General features: G+C 47.1%; 2 protein-coding genes across 2 annotated transcripts; both read right to left on the bottom strand.

Moving 5' to 3' along the window:
* Positions 1 to 715: 715 nt before the first annotated feature.
* Positions 716 to 3,483, bottom strand: LOC109438398 (myeloid cell surface antigen CD33). Its single transcript, XM_019718235.2, is given in 9 exon segments — positions 716 to 813; positions 991 to 1,112; positions 2,116 to 2,170; positions 2,519 to 2,797; positions 3,004 to 3,047; positions 3,049 to 3,136; positions 3,139 to 3,235; positions 3,237 to 3,388; positions 3,450 to 3,483. Coding segments are annotated over 9 exon segments (969 nt in total).
* A 3,943-nt stretch (positions 3,484 to 7,426) lies between these two features.
* On the bottom strand, positions 7,427 to 14,780 carry LOC109438397 (sialic acid-binding Ig-like lectin 6). The gene is given in 11 exon segments (XM_074315872.1): positions 7,427 to 7,614; positions 10,383 to 10,467; positions 10,469 to 10,490; positions 10,796 to 10,886; positions 12,228 to 12,465; positions 12,574 to 12,806; positions 13,412 to 13,459; positions 13,658 to 13,936; positions 14,101 to 14,472; positions 14,549 to 14,689; positions 14,741 to 14,780. Coding segments are annotated over 11 exon segments (1,737 nt in total).
* Positions 14,781 to 18,245: the final 3,465 nt, after the last annotated feature.

Below are 18,245 nucleotides of genomic sequence, written 5' to 3'. Positions count from 1 at the left end.
AATGGAGAAAGGTGGTCAGAAGATACAAACTTCCAGTTACAAGATAAATAAGTACTAGGGATGTGCTGTACAACGTGATGACTGTAGCTGACACTGCTGTACCATATCTAGGAAAGCTGCTAGGAAAGTAAATCCTGGGTTCTCATCATAAAGAGAAATATTTATTTTCCTTTTTTCTTTCCTTACCTTTGATTGCGTTTATATGAGAAGATGGATGTTAGCTGAACCTATTGTGGTAATCATTTCATAATATATGCAAATCAAACCATCATGCTGTATAAACTTATATACTGATCTGTGTCAATTAATTTTCAACAAAACTGGGAAAAAAGAAAATGATACTATAGGGAAAGTTGAATGTATGCAAAGAAATAAAGAGCAATCAAATAGGTTAATATGTGGATAAATATAAAAGTTGCTTTTTCTAATTGAAAAATTACTTTAAAATTGACTGTTTTAGAGATAAGATGTCATGGAATTTATAACAATATATTACGGGGTTGAATTATGGGTTTACCAAAACTTACATTTTACAAAAGCAAAATATCGCATGGAGTATGATTCAAATTAATCCAAATTAATACTTTAAAATTTTTATTTATCTCCTCACTTGCCCTCCCAACCATTGAGGTACAACTATCAGGAAGAGCCCTGGGAACCAGAGGTGAAGGGTTATTTCTGGGTCGGATGCAGGGCAGAGTCATCCAGCACCTCCTTACTCCACAGAGCTGTGCAGACTTGGTCTCGGGATACGCTGGCTGGCTGGCTCCTCATCCACCTGCCAGGGCTCTGTAGCCCAGATCTCAGCACCACCTTGAAGAAGGGGCTCAGTCACACCTTTCAACCTTATCCTGGTGGAAGCCTCTGACCAATGGGAGAAACAGGTTCTAAAATGAGAGACTAGTTCTGCGGAGGGTTTGCTCTGGAAAAAACAAAATGGGTGAAGCCAAGGTGTCTCCAAATCCAGGACTTCTTGAGAAACCTTCTCACCTGGTGTAGTAATGCAGGTGAGGTCATAGGTGAGGAGGAAGCCAGCTCCCAGGAGGAGGGTGAGAACCAGGGCCAAGAGCCCTGCTACTTCCCACGAATCTGAGGGCAGGAATGGGAAGCACCTAGGAAAGGAAGGGGAGGGGGGAAGGTGGAGGTGTGAGTTTCCTTATATCCACACCTTAATCCTGCTCATGGCTTCCCCTCATAATGCAGGTGTCCTGTTTATACTCACCCTGCACAACTAGGTTCAGGAGATGTGGTAGGAGACCCGTCCCATGGGTGCTGAGCTCGACAAGTGAATTCTCCTCTGTCATGCAGGGTGTAATGGGGGTCTCAGCTCCCACTCCCCACATAAGAATGCAGGATACGGTGAGGCCAAAAAGGAACACCCACGGAGCCATAGATAGGGGAGCAGTACCGCTATATTCTCGCTGGCCGCTGGGTTGGAGACACAGGAAGCAGGAGCCCCACCATCCGCAATTCGCCGTCTGCTTCTCTGCCTGCCCACCAGCCAACCAACCAACACAGTCACAGCAGTTACATCAGCCGCCAATGACCAACCACCACCTGAGCCAGCACCCCCCACGTGAGGCCCAGAGCCTGGAAACTGCTCTCTGGGACTCTGTCCCCACATCCTTCATCTCCTGAGACCACCAGGGGCAGCTCCAGGACCCCAGGATGCAAGGGCTGGAAGGGGTTCAGTGTCAGGCTCCCCCGGAACCAGCTCAGCCTGGCAGGGGGATTGCCATCTGTTTCACAAACCAGGTGCAGGGACTAGCAAGGAGGTGACATTGCCTAGGTCCTCTGAGACTAGGGAGACAGAGCGAGCCAAAAGGGCAGGGTTGAGAGGCCCTCCTTTCCTCTGTCCTCCCACAGACACAGGAATGGAAAATTCCGGTGTCTCTGAGTGTCTCTGAGAAAAGCATTGCAAGCAAGGGCCAGTAGGGGTGAAGATCCATGAGATGAGCCTGGGGAAGGAGAGGCAGCCTGATGATGCCAGGGCAGAAGGAAGGACATTTGAGGAAGAGCTCATTCTATCTAGACCAGGGGAGACCACCCAGGAGGTAGACCTTGTGACATGGTGCAGGAGCACTGACACACATAGGTCTGACCACAGAAGCTTACACACAGGTGATGCTCTCAGCCTCCCCGCTGAGGGATAGGGGAGCCATGGTGGGATCTAGGCAGGGAAGGAATAGGGTCAGATCCGGGGTATGTAGAGATCCCTTTGAGGCTTGAATTGTGGCAGGCTGGAGGGGGGAGACTCCAGGACCTCTCCCACCTGCGCTGTTTCCCCAGAAGACACGGACAGTCAGGTTCTGTGGAGCATGTGAACAGAAATATGTAATTGGCCACTTGCAGTATGATGGGGTGGTCATGAGCATGGTGGTTGGGTCTGGGTGTTCTTTCCATCTTCATCCAGCCATGCCTCCAAGAAGAGTCCCCAAGTATCCTCCACGCAGGCCCTGCCTCCCCTTCCCCGACACCCACTGCCCTCAGGGACCCGGTGTCCTGGTGGGGCACTCACACACATTGAGCTGGATGGTCCTCTCTGTGCTCATGTCAGCTCCAGGGAACATCACTTGACAGGTAAGGTTGGTGCCGTGGTTCTTGGGCCCCAGCGTGAGGGTGCCCACTGAGAGTGGGGAGTTCCCGGGACCCAGGAAGGTGAGGTTGACCCCAATCCAAGAGAAGGTGGAGGGAGTCCCTCTCTCACAGGCCCATGGCACTGTACAGGTAATGTTCTTTGGGTGCCCAGATTCTAGGGTCCCCTGGATGTGGATATCAGGTGTCAGTGTCAGAGCTGGAGAAAAGAGACAGAGACTCAGGCCCTGGAGATGGGGTCCCCGAGTGTGCCCCGCAAGAGCAGCCTGTGCCTCAGGCCAGCCCCAGCGTCCTCTACCCCTGTATCTCCCTGGGTCCTTCCTAAGATGAGGAGCAGCATGTCTCATCCCAGCCCTGCCCTGGGTGCCCTCAGGACCCATCCGTGTGTCCTCTCCTTGACCCCTTTCCTCACATGCACAAAGAGCTGGTTCTTTTTGTAACTATATGTCTCCATAATACTCTCTTTCAACCCTAAAGAAGTATGTCCTTGTGTCCCTTCTCTGTGCGTCTCTGATGTTCAGTGAGCAGTTGTAGGTCCGGAGTTCCGGAGGAGGCGAAATCGGCCCTGGGTTTTCTCTTGCACTTTACAGTACGGGTTGTTTGTGGCCGCTGGAGGATACTTGAGTTCTTTTGCCCCTCCCTTCCCGGAAGCAGTAGCCCTGAGCTGGTGTAGAGTCAGTCCAGTAGTACCGGCGATAGGTGACAGTGTACAGCACTAAGACACACAGGCCCTCATGCACCGTCACGTACCTCTGCACTGTCACCCAGTGGTCTTTATCCTGAGCCAGGGACCCTGTGGGGAAAGGAGGGTCAGCAGCAGCCCCTGTCCCGCCCCCTCCCCCACAGCCACTCACCTGCCCAGAGCAGGGGCAGCAGCAGCGGCAGCATCTGGGACTCGGAGGGTTTCTGGGCTCCTGTGGGAGAAAAGAGAAGGAAGGCAGTGTGGGGGAGGGGGTTGGGGAGAGACCACGGAAGCTGGGGCAGAGCACCCGGCCTCCTGGTTCACAGAAGAACCTCAGAGCTGCAGCTCGTTCCCCCTCTGTACTGAGAGGGTGGACACCCCACAAACCAGAGACCTCAGCGATCCTGTCAGAGAAGAGCAGACAAGGAGCAGACACCAGGTCCTGCCCCATCTTGGGGGCTTCCCTCCAGCATCGGAGCAGGACAAGGACCTGTGAGAACATCTGAGGATGCGACACGCGAATCTCCTTCAATACCCACTCCTGGTATTGTCTTAGCTTTTTTTGTTGTTTGTTTGTTTTTTTTGGGGGGTTGTGTGTGTGTGTGTGTTTTTTTTTAATGAAATCACACCTATGACCTCATGGGATGTTCTGTATGACCATTGTATGAGGAGGAAACATCCCACCTTGGTTTACAAATGGTTCTGACGATATGCTGGAATGGCAAGAAATGGACCATTACACACCCAATCACAAGGAACCTGAGAGACACAGCGCTGAAGGGAGGCCCCCTAGTGGCAGAAATTCGTCAGTACAATGGTTTTTCATTTCATCTGGGCTGAGAGATGGCCACGAGTACAAACAGACACCTGCTGAATAATGGCTCGGGTTTGAGTAACATGTTTGTCTAGGAATTCGCCCATTTTTTACAGATTTTAAATTTATGGTCGTAAAAGATTTTCATTTCTTCCTGTTTAGTTCCTGCTACATCGAGTGATGTCTTCTTTATGTTCCTGGATGCTGGTTATTCTTGTCTTCTGTATTTATTTCTGGATTAATCTCAACTGAGTCAGTTTTATTGTTCATATCAAAGAACAGTTTTTGACATTGTCACTCTATTAAATATATTTTCTATTATATTTGCTTTTACATTTAATATTTTCTTTCTTCAGATTCCTATTGGTTTATTTTATTTTTAATTTTTCTAAGTTCTTAAAATAAAATCTTAGCTTATTAAAATTTAGCTTTCCTTCATCTCTAATATATACATCTGAATTTATATATACATGTTTATTCTAATAACTATTTTAGTTTTATACTATATGTTTTATAATTAGTATTTTCATCATTCAATTTTAAATAATTTTAAATTTACATTGTGATTATTTTATCTATGACTTATTTATAAGGAATTTTCTAAATTTCCATTAATAATTACAAACAGCTATATAGAGAGTGATATTTTTATTATATAATATATTGTGCAATCATAAATGTAATATATACATGTTATAAATGTAAGCTATGTTTTTGTTTTGGATTTCTACCTTAATAACCCTGGAATCAGAAAACATATTCTGTGTGATTTCAATCTGTTGACATGTGTTGGAATTTATTTCATGGCGCAGTGTATGGTAAAATATTTTGAAGTGCTCCATTTCAAATATTTTTATGCGCAAATAGAGTGTGTATTCCTCCCACATTGGGAGAAGTTTTCTATCTATGGCTACAGGTTAAGTTTGTTAATGTTCACGTGTAGTATAATGACATATCCTTAGTGATTTTCTTGTCTGTGTTATTGTAAAATATACATATATTAAAATTCCCTCTATGATGGAGGATTAGCATAAGTTTTTTTAATTTGTCAGTTTTTGCCTTATGTTTTCATGTGCATGCACATTTTAAATGTATCTTCCTGATAGATTGACTCTTTAATTATTATGAACTAGTCCCATTTACCTCTTATTGTAAAGTATATATTTTCTGATATTAATACACTTGTGATGACCAGTTTTATGTGTCATCATGACTAGGCTATAATCCCCAGAATTGATTGACTAATCAAACACTAATCTAGGTTTACATAGATCTCTTGTAAACAATATATACCTGCATTTGTCCCCAGTCTGATTACATTTGTATTTTATTGGGAGCACTAAGTCCATTTGTCCCTAATGTGATTTTTAAAAAGTATTTGGTTCTAAATACAGAATCTTATATTTGTACTCTATATGTTCTATTTTATTTTTTTCTCTTAATCTCTCATTTCTTGTTTCTCTGGTTGATTGAGTAACTTTTACAAAACCTTTGCTACTTCCTCTCACTTGGAGGTGATAAACATGGTGTCAATTCTTTTAGAAAATTTCCTTGAGATGACAACAACAAAATATCAAAATCTGAAGTTTATTGTAACATTTAATTTTCTCCTGAATAATGTAAAGACTTTATAAACTACAAACTCTATTTACACTTTCTTGAATTATGTTACTATAGTATGGTATTTCAATATTATATTTTATGTTTGACCCCTCTACATATCATCATTATTTCTCACAATAAATATTTGTTTCCTTTGCTCCCATGTTTGCACTTTTTTTAACGTTTTCATTCCCTTTTGCATCTCAGAGCTTACATCTGGGTTCACTTTTCTAATACCCAAATTATATCTTTTAGAATTTACTTTGAGAAATCTTTTGGGCATGAATGCTCACATTTGTTTTTTGGTTTGTCTTAAATATCTTTATTTCACCTTCAGTCTTAAAACATAATGTTCATTAAGTAGAACTTCTAAACTTACATTTAATTCTCTCAGTAGAGCAAAGATATTTTTCCATTGGATTTGGACTTTCCATATTGCCCTTGAAGGGCCAACCTGGTGGCTCAGGTGGTTAGAGCTCCGTGCTCCTAACTCTAAAGGCTGCCAGTTCGATTCCCAAATGGGCCAGTGGGCTCTCAACCACAAGGTTGCCAGTTCAACTCCTCAACTCCCACAAGGGATGGTGGGCTGCACCCCCAGCAACTAGCAACGGCAACTGGACCTGGAGCTGAGCTGCGCCCTCCACAACTAAGACTGAAAAGACAACAACTTGACTTGGAAAAAAGTCCTGGAAGTACGCACTGTTCCCCAATAAAGTCCTGTTCCCCTTCCCCAATAAATTCTTTAAAAAATATATATTGCCCCTGAAAAAATCACCTGTTAGTCTGTGGTCTTTTTAATGTATTCTGTCTTTTTTTTTTCCTGGCTACTCTTAAGAATTTCACCTTCTTCTTGGTCTTCATTTATTTTCTTCAGTCATTGTGGGAGTGGAGGCTGGAGATCTAAGAGAAAGCTGTTGGAATTGGCATGGAATATGGGTGGCTAGTAAGAAATTAGGTTGGCGAGGTCTGCATGGACAAGAGTGTGGAAAGCCTGGAACAGAAAGATGAAGGACATAAACTTTATTTGGGGGACTCATGAATACTTTCGAGCAGGTTGTGACACAGATATCTGATGCTGTGGCCTCTGGGACTGGTCCCTCCAAGTCATAGGGGAAATTGCTAGCAGAAACTTTCTGTAATAACTAACAAAATTCCTGGCACAAGCAGTCAGTGTTCACAACAAGCTTTGTGTCAGGCCTTTTGTTAGCTGTTTCATGTGTACTATTTTCTTGGTCTTTCACAATAATCTGATTAGATAGGGATGATTTCTCTGCTTTGCAAAAGCAAGGCATGAGAAGTAAAGTGACTTACTCAAGTGGTATAGATGGATTTAAACTCAGTTCTTTTGGACAGAAGTCCTGTGGTCTTCTACATAGGGGTTTCATACCATTGCCAAGATTATTTTAATTTTAAAATAATCAGACACTGAGGATTATGGACTGAAAATCATAAAATTAATAAATTGTAAGTCCTAACCCCCAGTACCTCATAATTTCTCCTTGCAGCTCTGTTAGTTTGGGAGATAGGGCCTTTAAAGAGATACTTCAGTTAAAGTGAGGTCATTAGGGTGTTTTAATCCAACATATCTGGTGCCCTTATAAGAGGAGATTAGCATACAGACACACACAGAAGGATAACCATGTGAAGACGCACAGAGAAAACCATCTACAAGCCAAGGAGAGAGGGCTCAGAAGGCCACTGACACACTGATCTCAGACTTCCAGCCTCCAGAACTATGAAAAAATAGCTCCTGACTTATGTGTCTTGATCTCTGAGGACTCAGTGTTGGCACCTTCTGGCTCCTGAGGCTTCAGATTGTGAAATCTAAGGAAAGTGTAGGGGAACTCATGTTCCTCTTTGCCATCAGGGGCCAGGTGGTCTGAAGGGCTGTCTGTCCAGAACTGGTGCTGATGTGCCCGAGTGGAAAGAAGAGAAGGGATTCACGGCTGGTCAAAAGGGTCTGGGGGGAAGCAGCCAAGACCAGAATGGGATTGGGAACTGATGGAACTTTCATCATTTACCCACCCAGTTATTTTAAAATGTCTAATAATTAAGCTTGGCAAGTTCTTAGAGAGTATTTGTATTAATCCCATTCATTCTTTTAGAAATGCTGGTAGAGGATGCTGTGACCATATTCATCTTACAAACAGAAAAACTAAGGCTAAGAGAGATCATATGCATTGCCTTTAAGACAAACATTTATAGAAATACATCACTGAGCCAGAATCAAAACCAATGTTTCTAACTTTAGTGCCACCCCTTGTTTAGGCAAAGTGCCAGGCGCTGTGTGTGGAATGAAGAAAGCAGACACAGCCCCTGATACCGTGCAGCTTATGGTTTTCCAGGAGAGGAAGTTACAATACAAATAAAGAACAAATATATTTCAAATTCTAAATGGGGATAGGAGATATTTTGAAATATAAAGTAAGGGCAGGAATGGCATATCTTAGAAGGCAGAGCAGACATCAGGTCCTGCAGTAAGGAGGGCAACCAGACAATCTCGCTCACATCTGCTGTCTGCCCACAACACCCTCAGGCTACAGAAACATGACCTGGAAACCCTCAAACAGTAGCTCAGAGAGGCAAAGACTAATAGTTCTCAGACGAGGAGGAAAGGGCTTCACTGTAGCAGAGCAAATAGAAGACAGAAAGAAGGCTGTCCATGTTAAGAAACAGAAGATGAAAATACATGACAAGTCAACTGCACAATTCTACTATAGCCAAAGCACAGAAAAGACAAAAGAATGTGCTGTTAATAACCATAACTAAAATATGTGTATGTGGATGAACCTCACCAATCAAAAGATATAGACATAGATTTTAATAGAAAATGAGATCCACAATATGGTTATTCAATGATATAGTATTTGTTGAGTACCTGCTGTGAGTTATATGATAAGCACTCCTCTAGGCCCTGAGTACGCAACAAGGAATAAAACAGTAACAATAGCAGCAAACCGCCCTTGGGACTTACATGCTAGAGAACAGAATGATTCTGAATGGTATAATGAGTACAGTGCTTAGTATATGCCAGGTACTATTTGAAGCACTCCTCATAACTACTCTACGATACAGATACTCTTAACATTTCTATGTCACAGAAAATAAATAGAGATCAGAGAGGGTACATCATTTGTCCAAAGTCACACAGCTTGTAAGCAGGGAAAGACGGGATTTGAACGCAGGCAGTCTAGCTCCAGAGTATATGTTTTGAACTACTATGTGATACTGACTAAAAAAGGGGAAAGAAGTTTAAAAGAAAAAACTTTACTGAAAATTTGAAAATAAAGTAATGGAAAAGATATATCATGATTCCTGACAAGATAAGGATTCAGCACACACTAAGGGTTTCATTCCCTGAGATCCACCAGCAACAATAATATGGGGAATTATATAAATTACAAATAAAAATACCCCCACAAATTTCTATTTACTTGTTCTCTCAGGTACTGAGAGAATACTTGTGGAATAATTGTGGACGTAGCTATTTCTCCTTGCAGCTCTGTCAGTCTGGGTTCATTTATTTTGATGAATGATGCTCTGTTATTGGGCACATACACATTTAGTAATTTTACATTTTTTCATAACGTGATAGAAACTAGATATGTAGAGTAAATGTTGCATGGTTCCATTTATGTGACATTCCAGAATGGACAAAACTAATCTATGGTGATAGAAATTGGTGACTGCTAGAAAGGGCGTTGACTGGCAAAAGAAACAGAGGAATTGAGGGGCATGATGGAAATGGTCCTGATTTTGATTAGGGGCATGGTTACAGGGTATACACATTTGTCAAAAGTCATTTATACTTAAAATGGGTGCATTTTATATAAATGTAAATTATACCTCAAAAAAGCTGATATTAAATAAATTTCAAAAATGCAAAACGGGAGTGTGAATTGTGACTTTTGGATGCTGTCCATGCCGGGGCTTGTGTACAGCACTTCCTTGTAAAGGAGTTTGGGTCACTAATCTTCCGCAGTGTTCAACGCCAGAAGAAAAGGCTAATATTTCAATTACTCAGCCATAAAAAAAGAGGAACGAGGGCCATTTGTGACAACATGTATAGTATGATGCTAAGTGAAGTAAGTCAGATGGAAAAGAACAAGAACCATATGCTTTCACTCATATATAGGATATAAAACAAAACCAACTCAGACACAGCAACAGAAGGACACCAGAGGGGAAGGGAGGGGTTCGAGGGAGGACAAAGAGGGCAGAGGGGTAAAATATATGGTGATGGAAGGAGACCAGACTTTGGGTGGTGAACAGGGGTATACAGATGTCACATTGTAAAGTTGTACACATTAAATTTATATAATGTTATTAACCAATGTGTCCCCAATAAATTTGATTTAAAAAAAGAAAACCAGAATAAAAATTAAAACTCATGAAACTGTACACTTGAGATATTTGCATTGTGTTGTGTGTAGAGAAAATAAAATATTCCAGGGAAGGTGATAATCTGACAGATGAGGCATAAACATCCCCAACAAAGCAACTGGACTACATTCATATTTCATCAGAGGCAGAAGCACTCAAGTGGTTGAATCTATAGTTTAAAACAACCAATTACGGAACTCTGGGTAGCGTGGGATGTTAATAGGGAAAAGCCTGAAGGCCCTTACGGCGAGCGGCATCCCAAAGGAATAATGCTGAGTGAGAGCTCAGTCCTGTCACTCGCCCTGGAGCCTGAGCCCACGACCCGGTTCACATTGCGGTCTGTGCTGTGCACGGGCTGGGCTGCTTTCTTCCTGCGGGCCTTCTCTCTAAGGGAACAACCCTGGGCTTTTCAGCCTGGTTATTTGCGTCATGGAGTCGGCACACTGTCCCTACTCCCTATGAAGAGAATGCAGTGAGGAGGGTGGAGGGGGGTCCAGTCACCAGGTGCTCCCCTAACCCAAGAACTGACCCAGGGGTAGTTGGGAAGAGACCCCATACTTGGCCCATTGGTTATGGGCTGATCTATGCCAGCACTCAGCCTCCCTTCGCTAGCTCCTGGCTTTACAACCAGCCGAGGGTCCTCCAGCTCAGGTTTTCTGCGGTCCCAGGACCTTAAGCTCTTCCCACCCCAGGCCTCTCCCTCGACCCTTGGAGCTCACTCTCGCCTGAAGATGACACAAAAGGAGAGAGAAAGCAGGACCATGATACCAACTCTCCTGACCACTCCCAGGACCATGCCAGCCCTGGGTTCTGGTTTACCCATAGATAATGTGAGTTTTGTGTCAATTCTAACTCCATTCCACGGCACCCTCCCAGCTGGCCACTTCTGTCTCTGTGTGTTCCGTTAGTGTCCCAGTCCCCATCCAGGACTCAGTCACTTGGCATTGTGCTGCCTTGTATACCCTGGACTCACCCCTCTCCCTGTGCATTCCCCTCCCTGGCCTCAGGACTGGAGCTTTTACACCCCCCAGCCCTTCCTGTCTGGGACTTGGGATGTCTCTCCTCCAAACTCCATCTCTCTGGGGTTGTTATGGCTTGAATTGTGTGCTCCCCACACAATTCATTAGATTCATATATTGCAGTCCTAACTCTCCTGAACCCCACCAGCACCCCCATACCTCAGAATGTGACCTTATTTGGAGATAGGGTCTTACAGAGGTAATAGTTGAAATGAGAGCACTAGGGTGGGCCCTTAATCCAATACAAGGTCAGACAATTAAGTTCACGAACTCATCCTAGAAAAAGTGCTACATGCCTCATTGCTGAATATCACTATGGGCACCTTCGAAGTACTCCCCTTGGGAAGCTGTGCACTGACCCAGCGCCTAGTCCACCCTTCAAAGCAATTTTGGAACTCTACTTCTGGAATGGCCATCAGAGCTATTGTTGATTACCCTTGATGTCCTGAATGTCATCAAAATGTCTTTCTTTCAATATTTCCTTTATCTTTAGGTAAAGAAAGAAGTCATTGGGGACCAGATCAGGTAAGTAGGGAGGGTCTTCCAATATAGTCATTTGTTTATTGGCTCAAAACACCCTCACAGACAGTGCCATGTGAGCTGGTGCATTGTCGTGATTGTTGGCAGAAGTTCAGGTCGTCCTTTGCACGCAGCCTTTTCAGCACTTCCAAATAGTAAACTTGGTTCACTGTTTGTCCAATTGGTACAAATTCATAATAAATAATCTCTCTGATAGCAAAAAAGTTTACCAACATCTTTGCAACAAGTCCATGAACTTAATTGTCACGCCTCGTATGACTGGCGTCCTCATAAAAATGGGGAATTTATACACAGACACACAGAGGGCAGAGGGCATGTAAACAAGAAGGCAAAGATTAGAGTGATGCTCCTACAAGCTAGGAAACGCCAAGGATTGCCAGCAAACCCCCAGAAGCTGGGAGACACCTGTAACATACTCACAGCCACAGAACCAACCCTGCCGACACCTTGACCTCAGACTTCCAGCCTCCACAGCTGTGAGGTGTTTTGTTATGGCAGCCGTAGGAAACTCCTACAGGGGTCTATGCTCCTCTTCACCCAGACATCAGTCCCCAGCAGACCCCCTGATCTGGCAGCTGCAGGACAGTGGCACTCTGGGTCCCAGCCTTGCAGCTGAGCCTGAGGCTGGAGCTGAGCCCCTCGCTGAGGCTCAGGGAACTGTTGGCCCAGGGACCCTCTGAGCTGAAGGTGACCTTGAAGGAGGCATTGCTGAGGTTCCCCTCCCTCTCCCCGCTGCCAGCACAGAAGGGTGGGCTGGGCTCTGGGGGAATAACTGCAGTGCAGACTCTCTTCCTCCCAGGAGCAGGAGGGTCCCAGCAGCTGTGGGGGGTCTGTGGGGAGGGAGGAGAAGGGTCAGCGGTGCCTCTGCCCTCCCCAGCACGCAGGGGTCCTGCCCCCAGGGGTCCCCACATTCACAGACCACAGAGAGGCTGAGAGACATTTGGGGAGCCCAGCGGGTGCCGGGCTTGGCAGGTGAACTCTCCTTCTTCTGCAATCTCCACTCGAGATAGCTCCAGGATACCGGTGCTGGAGATGGAGGTGGTGTTCAGAGATGGGGACCCCCGGAACCAGCTCAGTTCTGCAGGGGGGTTGCTGTCAGCAGCACAGAGCAGCCGCAGAGCCTGGCCCTCCAGTATGGGAAGGGGCGAAGTGGTTTGCAGAATCTCGAAGGCTTTGGGGAGAGAAGTGCAAAGAGAGGGTGACAGAGAGAGAGAGAAAGGAGAGAGAGAGAGAGAGAGAGAGAGAGAGAGAGAGACAGAGACAGAGACAGAGAGACAGAGAGACAGAGAGGAGACATGAGGTGAGCAAGCTGGAGTCTCTTTCATCCTGCGATGTCCACACTAGCTCTGAGAAGGAAGGGGACTGGCAGAGTCCCAGTCTCAGGCCTCCAGAAGTGGCCCAGATGGTTTCCCTGGAGCTGCCCATGCTGTCCAGTGGATGGAAGACAGAGGGCTCAGGACAGGGGTATGGCATACTAATGCAGTTATGGGCCAAAGATGAGCCTGGGGAAGCTGGAGGAGGTAAAACATCAGAGAATGGTGAAGCGAGAGGGATGCGAGTTTCCTTTGGATATGGTCACAGAAAGCTGTGAGCAAGCAAAAGATTAACTTCAGGGAGTTGAGCTTTGTGGGGCCTTTCCACCTGTGCTCTCTCCGCATCTGTCCTCAGTGTCTGGCTTCTTGTATATATCACACTTATTCTCCAGCCAATTGGAGCTCTGAGACCAACTAGACCCTGCATCTATCCCAGCCCTGGAGAGAAGAGGTCCTTTCTTACCTGTGCTGTTTCCTTGGAAAATGCTGATGGCTGTGTTCTGTTGAGTATCTGCGACAGACGGATATGGCAGCCTTTACATCCATGGTGATGGATGGGTGGACACTGAGCTTTTCCCCCCATGAGCCATGGAAACAGGTAAGAGCATTCCCTTCCTGGTGAACTATCAGGACCCCAATTTCAAGCCCTGGTCCAGCTCTGCCCTGGCTCTACCCCTTAGGAACCCGGGCGTCCTGGCCCAGCTCTCACACCTGATGTTGAGCTGGATGGTTCTCTCCACGGTCACATCAGCTGCAGGGAACTTCACCTGACAGGTGAGGTTAGTGCCGTGGTCCTGGGACCAAGGGGTGAGGGTGATCATGGAGGAGAGGAGGGTCCTGGGGCCCAGGGAGGTGAGGGCAGCTGAGGTCCAGGAGAAGATGGGGGACGCGCCCCGCTCACAGGCCCAGGGCACAGAGCAGGTCAGGTTCCTGGGGTGGCCAGACTCCAGGGTACCCAGGATGATGATGTGAGGTGTGTGGGTCAGGGTTGGTGAGCAAAGAGAAGAGGTTAGGGCCCCTTGGTGTGTTGTCAACCTGCCCCCATGGTCTTGTCATGGCTATTCTCGCCCCAGCCCCAAGAGGAACAGAACCTTCATTTTTCTATTTCTGGCACCCCATACCCTAGGGCCTTTTCTTGGATCCCTACCATCTCTGTCACCTTCAGAGGGAGCATCTTATCTAAATATGAGTAGTTCATGAAGGGTTTCTCCATTTGAAAGAACTGTGTCCCACCATCCCTCAGGTTGCCGTCTCTGATGGTCAGGGAACAGTTGTTGGTCTGAGGATCCCTGCGGAGGAAGAATCAGCCTTGTGTCGTCTCCTGCAGCTTCTGTTTTGGCTTGTTTGTGGCCATTAGAGGATCACCATGCATATCCACCCCTTTCTGGAATCAAAACCAGTGGAGAGGTCCAGAGGTAATATTGGGGTAGAAATATTTGCATGGTACAAAGACACACAGGCCCTCCTGCATTATCACAGACTCCTGTAGGTCTAGCCCGTACTTCAGGTTCTGAGCCAGGGGTCCTGGGAGAGGGAGAAACTCAGCCTGGAGCTCCCGGGTCTCCCCAAGTGGGGTCCCCTCTCCCCTTGGCTCACTCACGTCTCCACAGCATGGGCAGCAGCAGCAGCGGCCTCAGTGACACCCCTTCTTCAGGCCCTGGGCAAGCATGCCTTTTAGGGTCCCTCAGAGGGAGGAGAAAGCTGCAGATGAAGGAAGGCAGAAAAAGGTTACACAGGAAGCCTGTGGCGAGAACAAAAGGCCAAAGCCCAGAAGAGGGGACTTTAGACTCACAGTCTGCTGTGATTGACTCTTTGAGGTCATCCAGCCCCATTTCTGCACATGGCAAATGAACCCTGAGGCTCAGAGGAGGTGAGGACCTTGCCCAAGTGAGGCCGCAAAGAAGGACCAGGGCCCCCGAGTCCTGCCCCCTGGGCCCATGCAGTCGTCTGCACTGGAAATGCAGGTCCCTCATAGCCATGGCCTTGGGACCTTCATGGAAGTGGCCTGCTAGGGATGTGGATGGGCACCAGGAGCAGAAAAAGGTTCAGATGAGGTAAGAGAAGCACCACACACCTTCACTCATTTCATTTATTCCCTTGTTCATTTGCAAACTAACATAAAAATATTTGAATCAGTCCTGATGCTCAACTAGTTCAAGCATTGGGGGGAGACAGACAAGTGATGGGCTTGAGCTTTATCTGAAGGCAATGGGGAGCCATGGAAAGTTCTTGAGCAAGAAAGTGGCACAGTCACAGAGGTATTGACATGGTCCCTCTGAAGCCAGTGTAGGAAAGAGCTGGAGGGGAAATACAGGAGGCCAAGAGACCAGAAGGAAACTTGTGAATTTTGGGGAAGGGGAGAACAAAACCTGCATGGTGATGGAGGAAAAACTTGAGATGGAAGACACTTTGGGAAATGAAATTTGAAAGGAGGTGTGGTGGGGGGGGGGGGGAGGGAGGCATCCAGAATGACTCCCCAAGCCCTGACTCTAGTAGCAGGGGAATGAAGGTACCATCACCAAGAACAGAACAAACGTGTATGGCTGGGCTGGGAAGAAGGTCATAGAGAAGACAGCAGAGTTGGCCCATGGGGTACTTTCCTGTGGACCCTTGGCTACTTGTCACTTCAGAGATAGTGTCATATATTGGGAGCTATATTTTGCATAATACCTCTCAATCCGAAAGTATTCTCACTTTCCTGCGCTTTGGAGAATCAGATGTTCAGAGGGCAACTATGTGTTCCTGGGTCCCCAAGGAGGTGGAATCGGCCCTGGGCTCTCTCTTTCAGTGTTGCTGTTGTTGTTTTTTAACATATTAGTAGCCACTGTGCCTTGGGTACATGACCTGGGATGTGGAAGACACAGCAACCTTTTTTTAATTTTATTTTATTGGGGAAGGGGAACAGGACTTTATTGGGGAACAGTGTGTACTTCCAGGACTTTTTTCTTTTCCAAGTCAAGTTGTTGTCCTTTCAGTCTTAGTTGTGGAGGGTGCGGTTCAGCTCCAGGTCCAGTTGCCATTACTAGTTGCAGGGGGCGCAGCCCACCATCCCTTGCGGGAGTCAAACCGGCAACCTCGTAGGAGGTGCTCCAACAAACTGAGCCATCTGGGAGCTCAGCCGCAGCTCAGCTCAAGGTGCCGTGTTCAATCTTAGTTGCAGGGGGCGCTGCCCACCATCTCTTGCAGGACTCGAGGAATTGAACTGGCAACCTTGTGGTTGAGAGCCCACTGGCCCATGTGGGAATCGAACCGGCAGCCTTCGGAGTTAGGAGCGTGGAGCTCTAACCGCCTGAGCCACCGAGCCGGCCCCCTCTCTTTCAGCTCTTGATAGGGCCTGTGGCCAGAGGAGGATTCTGGTGTCTGTTGGACCACCTCCAGGATCTAAAGGAGTGAGTCGAGTGGGCTAAAGTCAGGTCAGATTATCCATGGGTTCGACTGGAGAATGGGATAGGATGCACAGGCAGGCCCGCCTTTGCTGTCACTGACTGAAGGTTACAGATTGAACCTGCACCATCCTCCAGGGACCAATGCGGGCAACAGAGTCTGACTGCAGCGCTACCCAGAAACCTGTTCCTCAGACCCTCTGCTGCCCTCACAGTTGTGGCAACAGCAGCTGCAGCATCTCAGGGCTGCAAAGGATCATGTAGATTCATTTCATGCCACCTGATTCACCTCTTCCAGCCCAGAGGTAGGGGTGACTCCTGGGTGGTAAGAGACCTGAGGACTCTTTCTGGATGGAAATGTATGGTTTGTGCCCCAAACTTCTCTCTTCAACAGGGAACACCCCTCTCTCCCTTGGGCCACTGCAGGGGAAGTGAAAGCAGAGCTCTTCTCCACCTGGACCACAGCAGGGTGGACCCTTCCTTCCTCCTGTACTCTGAAACTCTAACCTCCTAAAGACCAACACCTACTTCCCTCAAGAGAGATGTGGAGTTTTAGTGTCTAATTTCCCCAGATAGATTTTTTGGAGCCCCTCTCATGGGGACAGAGGAACGGGATTCCAAAAACTCTCCTGGCATGGAATGCACTCCATGTAGGACATACCCCAGGGTTGGATCACCCCTGAGGCCTCAGGAAGCATTGGGTGAACTCCTGAATTCATCTGCAGGGAGAGACCCTATGGATAGAGCCTGGGGCTGAGGTGGAGCATTCACTGCAGTGCCAGACAGGCGAGCAATTTGGGTGCAGGGTGAGACAACTTATGACTGGATTTTAGCCCCTCCTCACAGTTCCTGTGAGCCCAGCACACAGGCGTACAAAATATCCCTCCCTGTCTTCGCACAGCTCCTCCAACTTCCACAATTCCTCTTCTCCATGGGTGACCACCTAATTTCCCTCTCCTTACGTATCTCCCTCTTGTAGCCTCTAGGTCTCCCATTGGCAGTAATATATTCCTGAGGTTACAGCTCAGGTTTCCCAATCTAAGCAATGTCCCTCATGTGCCCAAACGCACTGAATGTTTTCCATCGCTTTCAAGACGATGTCTCCGTCAACCTCCTTACAGCTCTTTCCTTCATTATCCGACAGACACTGAGGCATATCTTTTTAATCTTCCAGGATTTGGTACCAAGCTAGAGACAGTAAAGAACTGTGTGCCTTGCTCTGTCTGCCAGAGCTCCATTTGAGTACCAGCCAGAGACTAAGCAAGAGAAAGTTAAGAGAGGAAGAGGAGAGAGAGAGAGAGAGAGAGAGAGAGAGAGAGAGAGAGAGAGAGAGAGAGAGAGATGAATCAGCATGTTGGGGAAAGAGGCCCTTACCGCCTATAAGAAGTACTGGAGGAGGGGAAGGGGGTTTACCCCAGACAGGGAGGGATTTCTGAAGAGATTGGGGTGGAGTCTGCCCTTCGAGGCAAGAAATCAAGGGTATGTGAGCAGTCCCTCTCTGACTGAATATAGGGCCTGTATTTCCTAGGGTGGCAAGACGTCTGAGAAGGGCAGACCTAGATTGGGAGGCCCTTATCCTGTTCATCTCCGGTCCCCAAGTCTCTTCCCATTCTCCCATCAGTGTTTGCCCACGGGGAAGGGGGCGGGGCTCTCTTTTTAGCCAAGACACCCAGTCCAGTCCTTGGCGAGTCCCAGAGAGGGTGGCTGGTGCTGTCCGTGGTGCTGAAGGAGGACAGGGTGCTGAATTTAGGAGTAACTGGGCTGTGAGGAAGGGTCTGGATATTCAGGAACCGGGTCTGGGCCTCAGGCCGGGAAAGCAGCTGAATCAGACGTAAAGGCCGGCCTAGGAGGTAACTGGCCGCCCCTCTGGTCTGGGGGCTGGGCTTCCCCCGTGCCCCTCCTCCCTCCTCCTTC

The sequence above is a fragment of the Rhinolophus sinicus genome, linkage group LG11, assembly GCF_036562045.2.
Source record: "Rhinolophus sinicus isolate RSC01 linkage group LG11, ASM3656204v1, whole genome shotgun sequence".
NCBI lineage: Eukaryota > Metazoa > Chordata > Mammalia > Chiroptera > Rhinolophidae > Rhinolophus > Rhinolophus sinicus.
This window is presented reverse-complemented; position numbering and strand designations above follow the sequence as displayed.